Source organism: Eubalaena glacialis, unplaced genomic scaffold (assembly GCF_028564815.1).
Source record: "Eubalaena glacialis isolate mEubGla1 unplaced genomic scaffold, mEubGla1.1.hap2.+ XY H_3, whole genome shotgun sequence".
NCBI lineage: Eukaryota > Metazoa > Chordata > Mammalia > Artiodactyla > Balaenidae > Eubalaena > Eubalaena glacialis.
Genome location: NW_026871157.1, coordinates 1,414,146 through 1,428,900, shown reverse-complemented (window position 1 = coordinate 1,428,900; position 14,755 = coordinate 1,414,146). Strand labels below are relative to the sequence as shown.

General features: G+C 41.6%; 1 protein-coding gene across 1 annotated transcript; it reads right to left on the bottom strand.

The window, feature by feature from the left end:
• Positions 1–7,709: 7,709 nt before the first annotated feature.
• Positions 7,710–9,875, bottom strand: LOC133082990 (thymosin beta-4). Its single transcript, XM_061179655.1, has 3 exons — positions 9,784–9,875; positions 8,601–8,714; positions 7,710–8,152 (listed from the first exon to the last, which is right to left on the bottom strand). The coding sequence occupies exons 2-3, from the start codon at positions 8,698–8,700 to the stop codon at positions 8,118–8,120; spliced, it is 135 nt and encodes a 44-aa protein (XP_061035638.1). The 5' UTR covers positions 8,701–8,714; positions 9,784–9,875; the 3' UTR covers positions 7,710–8,117.
• Positions 9,876–14,755: the final 4,880 nt, after the last annotated feature.

Sequence of the window (14,755 nt, the reverse complement as noted above, 5' to 3'; positions counted from 1 at the left end):
TTCCCCTCTCACTTCAGAGAAGTCTTACTATCACTTAAAAATGAGATTCAGAATGTAGGTTAAACTCTTTCCCCATCCCATTTCTCACAATCTCTTACAGAAAGCTTAGAATGGTTAGTACTGGACCTACAGCACAGCCCCGGCTCCCAGGAATTTTCCTTTCCCAGGCTCCCCAGACACCACCCACAGCCACTCTGCAGAGCGTTCCTCAGCCAGCAGGCCCTCTCCCTGTTACCAGACCAGAAGCCATTCTGGAGAATAAGAAGCCAATATAGGAAAAAGAAAAAAGCCCGCAATGTGTGGTTTCTGTCTGCCCATTGTTGTAAGCATGAGGTAACGTGGGGTTGTGGATTTTCCACATATTAGGAAGTCCGTAATCAGTGGAAGCTGTTTGACTTTACTTCCAAGGACAAGATTTAGAGTGGTGTTTGGGGAGGCTCTTCTTGTTTTGTGGATATTGTTTTTGTCCTTCTTCCCTTCAGAGAAGGGCTTAATAATAGGCTTTTAGCTTGAGACTAGGAGGTAGATAAGAACTATTCTTCAGTACAGAAACTATGGATCCTGGGTTTCATATTTGTATTTCTCCATTTGCTACACAACTTTATCAAGATCTTTGGCAAATGTTCTTACACTTAGACTTTCTCTCTTGGTTTCATAATAATAGATCTCATCCTGAATTAGAATAGAAGGGAAGGGTCATGTGGGCACATTAAGTATTTGCCATGTTCAAATAGTTCTGTGGGTAACAGCAACGGGGAAGAAATTATTTGCTTTAACAAGTGATTTGACTTTTTAAAGAAACTAATCACTCAATTAATCCATAGACAATTATTAAGCAGGTATTGCTGTCCAGATTTAAATTCAAATAATAGTTATTGAAGGTTGGGACTTTCACCTATAGTGTCTCACTTTGTGTTAATGCACTATGTATTAAATTAGCTTGTTCTAAATCACCACCAGAGTAAGCCCTTTCTATTATAACATCAGGGATAACATGTTCTTAGTTTTTCCCCTCTTGCCTTTCTTTTTGAAGATTCAGTGATTAACATTCTGGAGCTGTTCAACATCATTTTTCTATTGTCTGAAAATGAATATGTCATTTACTCCTCACTTGTTATTTGCCAGTGTACTATATCCTTTATAAATATTATTCAATTTAATTTTAGCACTAGGCCAAAGAAGTAGGTGCTAGAACAATCTTGAGTCTACAGTTAAAGGAAATAAAGCGTAGAAAGATTAAGTTACTTGTTTAGTCAAAGAACTTGTAGGTGGGAGAGCTAAGATTCAGAGTTAGCACCCTCTGACTCTGGAATGCATGCTTTACTTGAGCAGAAGTAAAATAGGCAAAATTCTATAGTGACATCTATGATTTTTATTACCTGGTGTTATGCCACGATTAGGTTATATGATAAAGGTGTCATGCCCTGATTATATTATATCATGGCAAGGAATTTTGAAGACATCACTGAAGTTCCAATCAGTTAAGTTATCAAAAGGGAGAATATCTTAGGTGGGACTGATTTAATCAACTGGGCATTCTATAAAAGGGCTTAAGTTCTTCTCTGGATCACAGATAATTTCTCTTGCTGAGCTTGAAGTAGCAAGCCACAATGAGCTCTACAGCTTCAAAGAAATGAATTCTGCCAACAATCACAGAAACTTGGAAGAAAAATGAGATTCCAGATGAGAATGTAACCCCAGTCAATACCTTAATTTAGCCTTGTGAGACTCTGAACAAAGCACCCAATGAGCCATCATCGGACTTCTAACAGAAAGAAACTATGAGATTATGAATGTGTTGTTTTGTGACACTAAGTTTGTTGTAATTTCTTATGTAGCAATAAAAAACTTAAGACGAGAAATATCCAAATCTTTCATTACCACATATTATAGTTATCAATAAATGTTTAAGAACACAAATATATACAAAGATGTATCTTTATTATATATTTATAAATTGTATATATGAACTTCTATACTAAGAGACTTTCAAAATAAAACATTATATACACACAGACACATACATATATGCAAACTGGAAATTACAAAGGGTAACTATTTTTCTTACCCATGTCCCTCCTCCACCACTGACCATTCTCTTCAGTAACAATACTGAAAATGTTATCCCATCTCAGTTGGACTGAAATATGTCCAAAATAAAAAGTGAACCTGACCATAGCACTTCTAGGGGGTCATTAACATATAGATACACACTCAGCCTTTTCATGGGATCTCCAAAGTGTGTTTACTTTAAGATATTAGCTATCGAAAGTTACACTCATCACTGCCTACTCAGACTGGTATCAAAGCTGAGTGTCCTTCATCCATTAGTCAAACACCAAAGGTTAATGATTGCCTACTGGTTGCACACCTCCGCTTTCAGAAAGGGTAGCATGCTAGTACAGAAAGGAAACATGACAACTGTTAATACATGCCTTCGATCATTTTGTTCTATTCTATTCCCTTTCCTGATGCTCAAAGTTTAGGTTCTGATGTCTGTTTTTTTACTTTAATCTCCATATTTTCACTTTCCCAGCTTATACATTAGAAATATCACATGAAACGTTAGGTTTATGTTCCATATCAATTCACTGTGGTAATTTGTGTGTCTAAACATTTCATGCTGTGCCTAAATTCTCCTTCTGAAAATAGCTTTGTATAAATTAGAGGGCAGAAAACTTGTTCTGTAAAGAGTTAGTAAATATTTTCAGCTTTGCAGGCCATTTGCTCTCTATTGCAGCTACTGAACTCTGCCATTTTAGCACAAGAGCAGTCATAGACATTTTGCAAGTGAATGCATTTGGCAGTGTACCAATAAAACTTTATCTGTGGACACTGAGTGTGGATATTGAACCAGCAGGGAACCTGTACTACCACCCTTTGGGGCAGTAGTTGTTCAGGTCAATTTACTTAGAGATAGGATTTTTGACCATTAATCAATGGTCATTAGCCTTTATGCATTTGAGTTCTTAAACTCCGACTTGTAACAAAAAGACTTACTTGGCATGAATCTAACACCATGGATAAACTTTACCTGAAAAGATTAAGTGCTTTAAATAATGACAGTTAAATACATACTTACCATGTAGGCACAACATTAGCTTTGTTCAGTAGGCCCTCTCATTGACTGGGAAAATATTTTCTCATCTAGGACATTTTGTTGTACTGCCTAGATCTTTTTGTCTCTCATTTATTTCTGTAATTACTCTCTTCTCTATATCTTATGTACTCTTTTGGGGGATTTTCCAGACTCCTTGATAGAGCCTAGCTATCCTGAGGGTCTCTCTGCAAATCCTGTTCTCTTTTACTCCTTTTCACATGTAGGGCATGGAGGCAGGAAAGAACTTGACATAAAAAATCACAATCAGGTATTACCTCACACCAGTCACAATGGCCATCATCAAAATATCTACAAACAATAAATGCTGGAGAGGGTGTGGAGAAAAGGGAACCCTCTTGCACTGTCGGTGGGAATGTAAATTGATACAGCCACTATGGAGAACAGGATGGAGGTTCCTTAGAAAACTAAAAATAGAACTACCATGTGACCCAGCAATCCCACTACTGGGCTTATACCCTGAGAAAACCATAATTCAAAAAGACACAGGTAGCCCAGTGTTCATTGCAACTCTATTTACAATAGCCAGGACATGGAAGCAAGCTAAGTGTCCATCAACAGATGAATGGATAAAGAAGATGTGGCACATATATACAATGGAATATTACTCAGCCATAAAATGTAATGAAATTAAGTTATTTGTAATGAGGTGGATGGACCTAGAGACTGTCATACAGAATGAAGTAAGTCAGAAAGAAAAACAAATACCATATGCTAACACATATATATGGAATCTAAAAAAAAAGTGGTTCTGAAGAACTTAGGGGCAGGACAGGTATAAAAACACAGACGTAGAGAATGGACTTGAGGACATGGGGAGGGGGAAGGGTAAGCTGGGACGAAGTGAGATAGTGGCATTGACATATATGTACTACCAAATGTAAAACAGATAGCTAGTGGGAAGCAGCCGCATAGCACAGGGAGATCAGCTCGGTGCTTTGTGACCACCTAGAGGGGTGGGATAGGGAGGGTGGGAGGGAGATGCAAGAGGGAGGAGATATGGGGATATATTTATATGTTTAGCTGATTCACTTTGTTATGAAGCAGAGACTAACCTACCATTGTAAAGTAATTATACTCCAAAAAAGATGTTAAAAAATAAATAAATAAAAGGACATAAAATTCAAAAAAAGAAAAGAAAACATATTGCGAGTGATTGAGTGGTGACAGACAATATACACCAATTCCAGCTAGCTAACATGAGAGGAATTTATTGACAGGACACTCGGGTCCTGAGTTAAAGCAACCAATCTTTGGATGTGCTGGAGTCAGGCAATGTCAGGGACCTTAGAAGCAGAAAATTATGGATTTTTTTACTAGAATACTGACATCCATAAATCTCATCTCATTATATGTAAATAAAATGTATTGGAATCCCAATTTGGTGAGTTTAATTCTCTTAGATTACAGTGTAAGTCACTCTTGGAAATGAAATCTAAAATTGAGAACTTTTGTGTCTCGGGAGGGAGAGGGTAGAATATATTTTTCTTGTTCCCTCCTGGGGCAGTGAAGGCTGCTAGAGTAATCAAGCAATAAGTACTTTCAAGGTTAATATAAGGGAGAAAAATAGATTTCTTCTCTACCCTTTGGAATTCTCTTCTGAGAACACTGTAGTAAAGAGATTAAAAAGAGAAAAATAAAACAGAAATATATTAACATATATACATGTATAACAACCAGGAAAACTGGGTAACTTTGGAACCAAGGATTAAATACCACATTAATAGGGAAAGGGGAGTGGATATAGGTCTCTCAGGGGAGAGTAAGTGATTTTTAAAATAATAGATTAGAGGTAGCATAGTTTGTGACAACTCTGAGTGTACTGTTGTCTTCTAGTCTCTTCTGTGATGAAGAGTCAATCTCCCTTAGTTAATGAAACTCCCTGGGGTGGGGGTAAGAAAGTGTTGATAACAATTGTATCCCTTTTGGAGGATCTGTCTTTAGGCAGTTGAGGGGATGTCAGTGAAAGCCTCTCACTGTATTTGCTGTTTTTCGAGTGTCTACAGTTCAAAATAGTCAATATACCAAAGTGGCATATCTGGGGGTGACTTGTTCTGTTATCCTAATTACTAAGTAGTGTATTTTGAGCTTAAATTCTTGTGCTAAGGCTCAGGATGCTTTACCTTTATTTGGGGGCTAATATTATTTCCAAAATGAATTGTTCTTTGCAAAGTATGAATTTGGAACCATTCATTTAGAAGTAATAGAAAATATTCTGTCTTGAGGAGTTAGCTGGTTCTTTGAGGGAAATGAATAGATCCTCCTCATGCATTTAGGAGACGTTATCTGACTCACAAAGGTGTGGGGAGAATCTAATGGTTATGAGAATCCAATGATGCCCCTTCATTTTAATGGTAAACCTCTTGTCCCCTTTCTGTCTGTAAGAAAGAGTGTTCACTGCAATCTCCTAAATACCACTGCAATAAATTCCCATAGTGATTCATAAATACCCCCAACTAGCAAAATTATCTCACACTCCTGGGGAAAGAAAACAGAACAAAACACAACAATGGTTTCTCCTCACATCAAATTTTAAAATGTAGTTTCCCCACTCCACCTTCACCTGCCATGTGCAAAATTAAGAATACAAAGCAAATCTGATTTAGGCAGAAACTTCTGGATTCCCCATCCCACATATCAAGTAGCCAAAATTCAATAATTTGCCCTCCAAAGGAAAAAAGGCCTTCTTTGCCTTTACTTGATCTCATGAATAATCCTGTTCCTCTAGGTATCCACTTATTTTAAATTGAGGATACTGGATTTGTGGTAATTTTTTTTAAAAAACATCTTTATTGGAGTATAATTGCTTTACAATGGTATGTTAATTTCTGTGTGGTAATTTCTTACAATCTGGTTTCATCTTTGCCTTGTTTGAAAAATGCACACAGAAAAAACCTACCTGGGTTTGGTTTATCTTTGTGCCTTGCACATTTTCATTTTGCCACACCCTTTCTTAGAGGCAGGAAGAGAAAATGCAGGGCTGGAGGGCCAGGCTCCAGCTTGAGAAGGCTCCCAGACCTCTGTGTGCTCACTGTCCTTGTCTTTTCTCATCAAGCAGGATGTGGCACTTCAGGTTTTGCAGCCACCATCCCTTCCCTTGCAACACAGATAAAGGCTTCTAGCTGATGGTCTGGTTGATTACCTACACCAGTTTAAATGGTTTCCTGTGCATTTCTCAAAATGTGTTTAGCAAAGGAAATGAAATCAACCAGTTTAATAATCAACAATTTGCACTCGCCTTATTCCCCCACCCTCATTCCCACCCCCATTCCCACCCCAACTTCAAGTAAGATATTATTATTCTAAAAATTCATTTAATTATTTTATTTTATTTTTGGCTGTGTTGGGTCTTCGTTGCTGCGTGCGGGCTTTCTCTAGTTGCGGTGCATGGGCTTCTCATTACAGTGGCTTCTCGTTGCGGAGCACGGGCTCTAGGTGCACGGGCTTCAGTAGTTGTGGCACATGTGCTCAGTAGTTGTGGCTCGCGGGTTCTAGAGCACAGGCTCAGTAGCTGTGGTGTACAGGCTTCGTTGCTCCACGGCATGTGGGATCTTCCAGGACCACTACTTGAACCTGTGTCCCCTGCATTGGCAGGCAGATTCTTAACCACTGTGCCACCAGGGAAGCCCAAGAAACATGTTTTCATATGTCAATTCTTGGGTGCAAAGTTTACCTTCTTGGATATTTACATTGTAAATTTGAAATTTTGCATAAACTTTCATTTAAAAATTCAGTTGTTTTTGTTCGAGAACCTAGGAATCCATTAAGCATTAATAGTGTTAAGACTATTAGAAAAAAAAAGGTAATTTACTACCTTCTTTTCCTGCACATTAAAATGACTAAACACAAAGGTTTTCCTTTTCCTATCATTGAAAGCATTTCAAATTGAGGATTATCAGACAATAAAAACCTGGAAATGAGCCAATTAATTCATGTTGAATTAAACTTAGCACAATGTCACTGGTACCACACTTACTGTTTAAAAATCCAAATATTTTAATTTATTCAAATTAACAGTACTTAATGATCCTAAAATCACATTCATTAATGGTATATGTATTTTTCATTGTATAAAAAAAATTTAAATGTTGAATTCTAATAGAAAGTGAGCTGTTACACAATGAGGAATCACAAATACTAACTTCCTTTTTAAGGCTCTGTTAAAAATGCAGTTTCCACCCATTTTTTTATCTGGTAAGACTGCTTGAATTCTATTTGTATCAAAGCCAGTAACTGGTTAAATAACCAAGTTCAATTTGATACCAGAAATACTTTGCTATATATATTCCCATCTTCATTTTGTTTGTTATATAAAGAAAGTGTTACCTTATCAAAACCAAGATTGTAAATACATTTTTAGGAAGTCTTGAATACAGCTCACACGAATTCTGCCTAAGAAAATGATGTCCCAACTAGCGGGTATAGACAAGGGATTTCACATACCCAGGTGAAACCCTTTTCTATGGTGTAACATAATTTACCTAGATCACCAGATGTCTGTCATTTATTTCTCCCCACTGAGGCCAAGAGGCAGGCCCCTTTGCACAGATTTAATCTGGGAATAAGCCTTCCAGACACCAGTCACACGAGGTAGGTTTTAAAACTTTATTTGCATATTAAAAAATTGTGCATTCCAATAATTAAAATCATTTGAACAACAACAACAAAAAAAATGGCACTCTGATTAAACTGCATTTTACAGCCCGCAGGACACCTTGGACCAGCTTGCTCTTTACTCTAGATTTCACTGTCGTCCCACCCAGCCTCCTCCTTCACCAACATGCAAGTTTTTTCCTTCCCTGCCAGCCAGACAGGCGGATGGGAGGCAGGCGCGGCCTTCGTTGTCAGTAGTTCTCCATTCTTTGATGTGAAAAGGGGCAGCACAGTCATTTAAACTTGATCCAACCTCTGCATCTTACAAAGTTAAACAGCTAAAAGAAGTAAAATAAGAAGGCAATGCTCGTGGAATGTACAGTGCATACTGGCGGCGCACGCCTCATTACGACTCGCCTGCTTGCTTCTCCTGTTCAATCGCTGCGACCGGAAAAGAAAAAGACAAAAAGAAAAAAGATGGAGGGGACTGGAGATGCGAATTCAGTATAGCCGAGCCTAGGATTTCAGTACTTTCGTTTAAAGACATCTCTCCTCATCAGACAAATTTCTACAAGCACAAATAGGCATTCCATCATGAAATATTCATGTGAAATACAACATTCGAACAGAGAAAAGGATAAAGGTACTTGCATATTAATATGGTATATTAAACATTCAACTGTTAAATTATTAAAGCCCTGTGTTTGTTGGCTGCAAGGCAATTTTCAATTAACCTTTCCATGCCGCATGAATCAAAAAAACTGTCAGCTCCTCCCCCGCACTCCCTGCACCCACCCAATTCTTCTCCCAGCCCCTCCCATCCTCTCCTACCCACCCCGCCACTCCCGCTCGGCCTTTTCTAAAGAAGGGGTTTGGGAGGGAGGCTTACTTTCTTGTGAAGGCAGTGGATTTTTCTCTCTCGTTTCTGTTTTCTTCAGTTTCGACTTATCGAATTTCTCAATCTCAGCCATATCGGGTTTGTCAGACATGGCTGCAGAGGAAGCTGCAGGTACAAAGCCAAGAGGGAGATTGAGGGCGGGCCACCTACCCTCGTCTCTCCCGACTCAGAAACGCGCCTCTGCCCTCCTGTCTCCTGCCGGAAAACCCACTTTGCCCCCTTCCGCTTTCATTCGGGGCTAAAGATCATCCTCTTTCTACAGGAGAAAAAGAGAGCCCCTCTCCCCGCCTTTAGCATTTCAAAACGCGGGGGGTCAAATTGGGACGATCGCCCACACTAGGAGGCCGAATCTTTCGGAACAGTGAAATTAACCACTGTGGGTTAGTTACTTGCAGCGTTTCAACATTAGAGAAAAGTGAAACCATTTCAAGTTTAAGGGGAAGAAAATCGTGTTAGATTTCTTAAAATGAAGCCAAGGCTGCACAAGATGTTTCCGTTTTCTATACGTGGCCTCTCCCCCAAAGATGCGAGCCGTCCTGCTTTCTTCTCTGCTCACAAAGGCGGCAGCTGCTGCCGGGCGCCACCGACCACCGCCCTACCCGCTTCCTTCCTTTCGCTCAACAATGCAGCCAGCCGCACACAAAGCTGCCCCCCACACCCTCTAGATCAACCCTGATCTGCATTTAGGAGCAATTCCGCAGCTCTGCACACATCCCCCTGCAAGAAGGGCGTTTTAAACATTTCATAATATAGCCCAACCGCCTTAAACCTGAACAGATAACAGCCCACGAAGCCATCGGAGGCGAGAGAAAAAAATGTCATTGTGGAGCTCCGGGCTTGGGTAGGTGTGAGCTGGAACAAAGGATCTTTCTGTTCCTGATTCATCACCACCTGAGGCGATGCAGAATGCTTTTTTTTTTGGAGGGGGGGGAGGAAAGAAAAAAAATGTTCCCTTCGAAGCTGCCATAGCAAAACGCGAAATTTTTAAGTATTTAAAAAACAAAAAAAATCACCGAGTTCCCGACCCCGTTACCCAGCATCTGGAAGGGCCTAGCACCCCCAAGCTCCCCAGGAGCAGCCTTTCCCGGGAGGACCACTCGCGCTCGGCTTCAGGGATGCGGGCGCGGGGCGGGAAGGGGAGCAAAGGGCAGGAGGCAGGGGCCCCGGGGCTCACCGGAGCGAGTTGCGAGGCAGCAAAGTAAGGCCTGCTCAGTGGTCGCCGCCGAGTGCCGGGCGGGGCGCGGAGGGCGCCGCTATATGCGCGCTCCTTTGTAAATGAGGTGACGTCACCGCCGGCGCGCTTAACTCCTTCGCGCCGCGTCTCCGGAACGGCATCCGGGGCCTGCCCGGCGTTGGGGGCCCACACCCCGCGTCCACCCACGCACCTAACCGCAGCGAGGGCGGAAAAATAAAACTCGCAAAGCCCACCGTGCAACACTTCCTTCATAATGCATCCCCCCAGCCCTTTATGTCTGTTCTGTCATCATGGACTTTTGCAGCAGCCGCGCAGACCTGTTCTTGGGGACCGGAGCGTGATAACTAAGGGCCTGGGTGGTACCTAGGGGGACTGGCATCCCTTTACTGCGAAGCTGCCTTTGTCCGTTGCAGACATCACCAAGCCAGGGTGCGGTGTCCCTCGCCCCAGGGCCTCGCCCACTGCAGCGGTGCGATTCCTGTGATTTCAGCTTTCAGGCCAGTGGAAGTCCTACGCCCCACCCCGGCCCTCTTTGTCTCCTCGCTGGCATTCTCCTAGACTTGGGTGGGAAGTAACGCACCCTTAAGTGATTAAAAAAAAAAAAAGTTTTCTCACTGTAACATGCATATTTTAAAAAATGCTGTAAGTTTGGTTAGCACCCAAATCAAATAACCGGAATATTTGCGGGTTGGCGGTGAATTTATCGGGAGTTTATAGAGTACATCGCCTGCCTCTTAGGAAAATAAGTCAAGTTCAAGCTATGCTACTTACATCCTGCCTGACGAGGAGGAAGTTTTTTCACTTTCCTGTTCATTACTTTCCTAAATTGTGAATTGCTAAGGAGGCTGGTTTTGAAGGCCAGAGACTGCAATTCCATTATGCCTAAAAATCTGAAGATTGAATTTAAAAATCAAACTCTATATTTTGAATGGAGTCTTGGGAGCACAATACCATTTTTTTTTTCTCCTTGGGGTATAGTTGCTTTACAATGGTGTCTTAGTTTCTGCTGTACAACGATGTGAATCAGCTATGTGTATACATATATCCAGAGTTTTCTTAAAAATCTAAAAGTAGAGCTACCATGTGACCCAGCAATCCCACTACTGGGCATATACCCTGATAAAACCATAATTCAAAAAGACACATGCACCCCAATGTTCATTGCAGCACTATTTACAATAGCTAGGACATGGAAGCAACCATTGACAGAGGAATGGTAAAGAAGATGTGGTACATTATATATAATGGAACCTTACTCAGCCATAAAAAGGAACAAAATTGGGTCATTTGTAGAGACTAGATGGACCTAGAGTCTGTCATACAGAGTGAAGTAAGACAGAAAGAGCACGATTCCATTTTGAAGTGCACTTCTAAGTTACATCCGGAAATATTGGGAGCTCTAGGTAGGGAGGAGCAGTTTTCGAAATGGCACCTGACTCTGTGAATACTAGGGACTCCTCTTCTTACGGCTGAAATTACTTACAAATACCATGCAAACCATGCGGGGGGCCGGGGGGTGGGCAGCACTGCACACGGCCTGTGAAAGGAAAATGAACCAGGTTGTGGTTTTAAGGTAAAGCAGTATGCACAATACTCCTTCTCCCTCACTGCATCCTCAGAAAATGTTTCCAGAAATTCGTTGCTAACCATGTTTATGGCAGAGGCTTTTGTCTCACTTGGGATTAGAGTCTGTTGTTATATAGCACTTAAAAGCCACTGCAGGAGCATCTCAAACTTCCCCATTTCTTCCTCCACTGGCCTTCCTACTTCAGTGGGTTGGCAGAGGGGGGGTAGGGGCAGGTTACTGTCTGGTTCCCCAGTTCACAAGTGGGGATACTGGACTTTTTGTGCAGGCAAAAAGACTTTTTGTGCAGGATATCACCTCTCTAGTTACATGTCTCCCTGACCCCATCCTAGGTGATTGGTTTGAGGGTCCACTTCATTTGAGAAATGGAAGATGTGGCAGGGTGGATTTTTGGTGGGTTTCAGCTGACAGCTGCATTTTACTGACCCCATCTCTATAGATTCTCTATTTTTCTTTCCGTCAATCAGAGGCTCTCAAATATCACTTCTTTCCTCCAATGTTTCCTGTTTAGAAAAGAATACCACTACCAATTCATTGCTGCTTCTTCCTCTCAATTTAAAGGAAAACATACAACATGAGTTGTTAGTTTGTTTTATTCACAGTCTTTCTCAGGACTAGAGCCTAAGAGATAGCTGCATAGGAGCTCTGAGAAGCTGCTCTGGAGGTTGGGGAGAGCCAGTGTATGTGTGATTTTTGTCTAGGAATATGTACAGTCAAGCATCTTGGTAAAAGACTACTGGCAAACACAAAGAGCAGATAACTCAAGGTAATGATTTTGGTGGTTTCCTATGTATGAGAAAATTCAAGAACCTGCATTTATTAAAATTCTGCGTGAGGTATACATCTTAACTATCTAAGAGGCCTGCTGTGGAAAGCACAGAGCATCCGGTTATCAACTTAATTTCCTCCCAGAGTGCACTGTCAGTCATTGATGACATCAGGTTTTGGCTTAATCCTTGTAGACTTGTGGGGGAGGGGGGATAAGCAAAAAAAAAAAAAAAAAAAAAAGCAAAACCGCTCTTTGTTCTTTGTTTACTTACCCAAGGTCTTTTCCTTAGAAAGGGTTATGCCTTGCAGAACAGTGTATCCAAAGGGGACTAAGGAATAGAAATTTGTAAATGCCTAGAGAATTTTTTTAGTTTTGTAACAAGCAGCCATCTGCTGTGTTTAGATATGGATAGAAAGGAAGGGAAAGAGAGGAAGGCAACTTCGTGAAAAGAAGAGTCTACAATGTTGGGCTTGACTTGCCAACTTGTCGGGAATCTAGAGAGAGTGGAAGAGGTAGCAGGAAGCAAATGGAAGCAAATGCAAATTCAAGCAATATTCTTAAGGCATGTGTGACTCTGGCCTGTTAATACTTCTGTGCTGGAGTTTCCTCATCTGTGAAATGGGATAATTTTAGTATGCACCACACAGTGTTGTTGGGAGGCTGAAATGCTTGGAAATCACATAGTAGTAAGCATTTAAAAAAATTATTATTATTATCATTATTATTATCGTTACTGAATGCAAGTTCATGTGTTCAACGCACAGTGAGGCCAAACAATAATGAAACACTGGACTTTGGAGCAGAGAAAGATTTATTGCAGGGCCATGCAAGGAGTCAGGTTGCTCATGCCCCCAAAACCTTGAATTCTCCTAAAGGCTTCAGCAAAACAGTTTTAAAGGCAAGATGAGGGAGGGGCATGGTTGGTTGTTGCAAACCTCCTGGTGTTGGAATTCTTTGTTCTTACAGCTGTCCATGTATGTCAGGTCATGATATTCCTGTAAACTTCCAACAAGACAATTGTTGTTCTCTGTTCTGCAACTTTTGATCTCTCATCCTATGAATGGACCCTTAGCGGTTAGAGCTTTGGGAATAACCTATTCTGTATATTTCAGTCTGTAGACAACATTCTTTTACAAAGCACAGGCAACAAAGCACAAAGTTTAAACTAAAAGGAAAAGGTCTAATATGGACTCAGATTTGTTCTTTCAGGGTTTGGTATTAACTAAACTTTTAATATGTTTTTATATTAGCTATTTCTCAGAAGTACTAGTAAAATGAGATATTTTGCTAGCTTTCCAGCAAATTGAAAATAGCACCTCCCAGTGGCTGATACCTTGTAAGAGTCAGGTAAAGTAATAGGAGTTTTAAGATTGTTTTCATGCCCACAGCCTTCCCATGAGGAGAGGTTTATAGATGGGGAAACTGAGGCTTAGAAATCCAGTGTTGTGATAACTCAGCGAGTAGCCACTCTGTATTATTGATGTTAAGGGTACAGAAGAGTTTTCAACCCTTTGCCCTGGTGTGCTCCAGGAAGAGTGTGAGACAGGCTGCTTTGTTTCTGACAATGCCTGATACATCGTAGTTGCTCAATAAACATTGAAGGCATGGTATGGAAGTGACTGGCTTCGGTGAGGAAGGTCCTTGGCCCCAGCTCGGCCAACTCTGAGTCTATGACTCTAGCCACTGTGCTTTCATTTCCAGATAATTTAATCCTTTTAGTACTAATATTTCAGATGTCAGGGATGATGTCTGCATCATAGAAGCTACCGTTCTTATGTGGGTTACTGTATGCTGGACACAAGAACTATAGAGCTGGAAGCTCCAGGTTGCATTGTGCACTCTGGGCTCAGGGATCTCTAGTGAAAAATGAGTAGACAGCCCACCTGGGCCAGGCCCTGCCTTCCTCTCCTTGGGGGGCCACAGACCCCGTGAAAAGCGTGCCAAGAGGGCCTGCACTGGAAGGTGGCCACGTCGAAGCCCGTGCCCAGTGGCACCAGGAAGCAGTGTCAGGGTACACTGTGTTTTATGTTGCTTTCCAGGGTGGGCAGGGACAGATTTGTAGCTATTTCCAAAGCTGGGGAAACAGCCCTTGAAATCTGAGTTCAGGAAAATTCATCCTGTTATTTTTAACCTATTTTTAACATTTTACGCAGAGCACTGACCAGAGAAGGGGAGGGGGAACGGGGACTAAGCAAGCCTCCCGACTCTTTGCTTTCTTGGGCCCAGGTCCCTTTGTCCACTTTTCAGGGCCTCCTGCCATCTGCCCCCACCTGCCTCAACCCACTTTCCCCTCTGACCCCACAAGCTCTATCTGTTCATCTAAATCTCCTTAAAGACCCAGCCTGAGTCTCCTCTTGATGACAAGGAGGTGATATTTAGTGGCCTAGCTGTATTTCAGACCCTCTGTTGAAGCCCTTTGTGTACAACATCTGATTCAGTTCTCACCCTGTGCAGTGGCTACTAATACCCCCATTTTACTGCTGAAGAAACTGAGGCTCAGAGAATTGAAGCAACTTGCTCGACATCTAACTACCAAGTCTATGTGCTCACGGAGGCCCATTTCTACCAGGATTCCCAGCTCGGGGGGCTCCACGTTG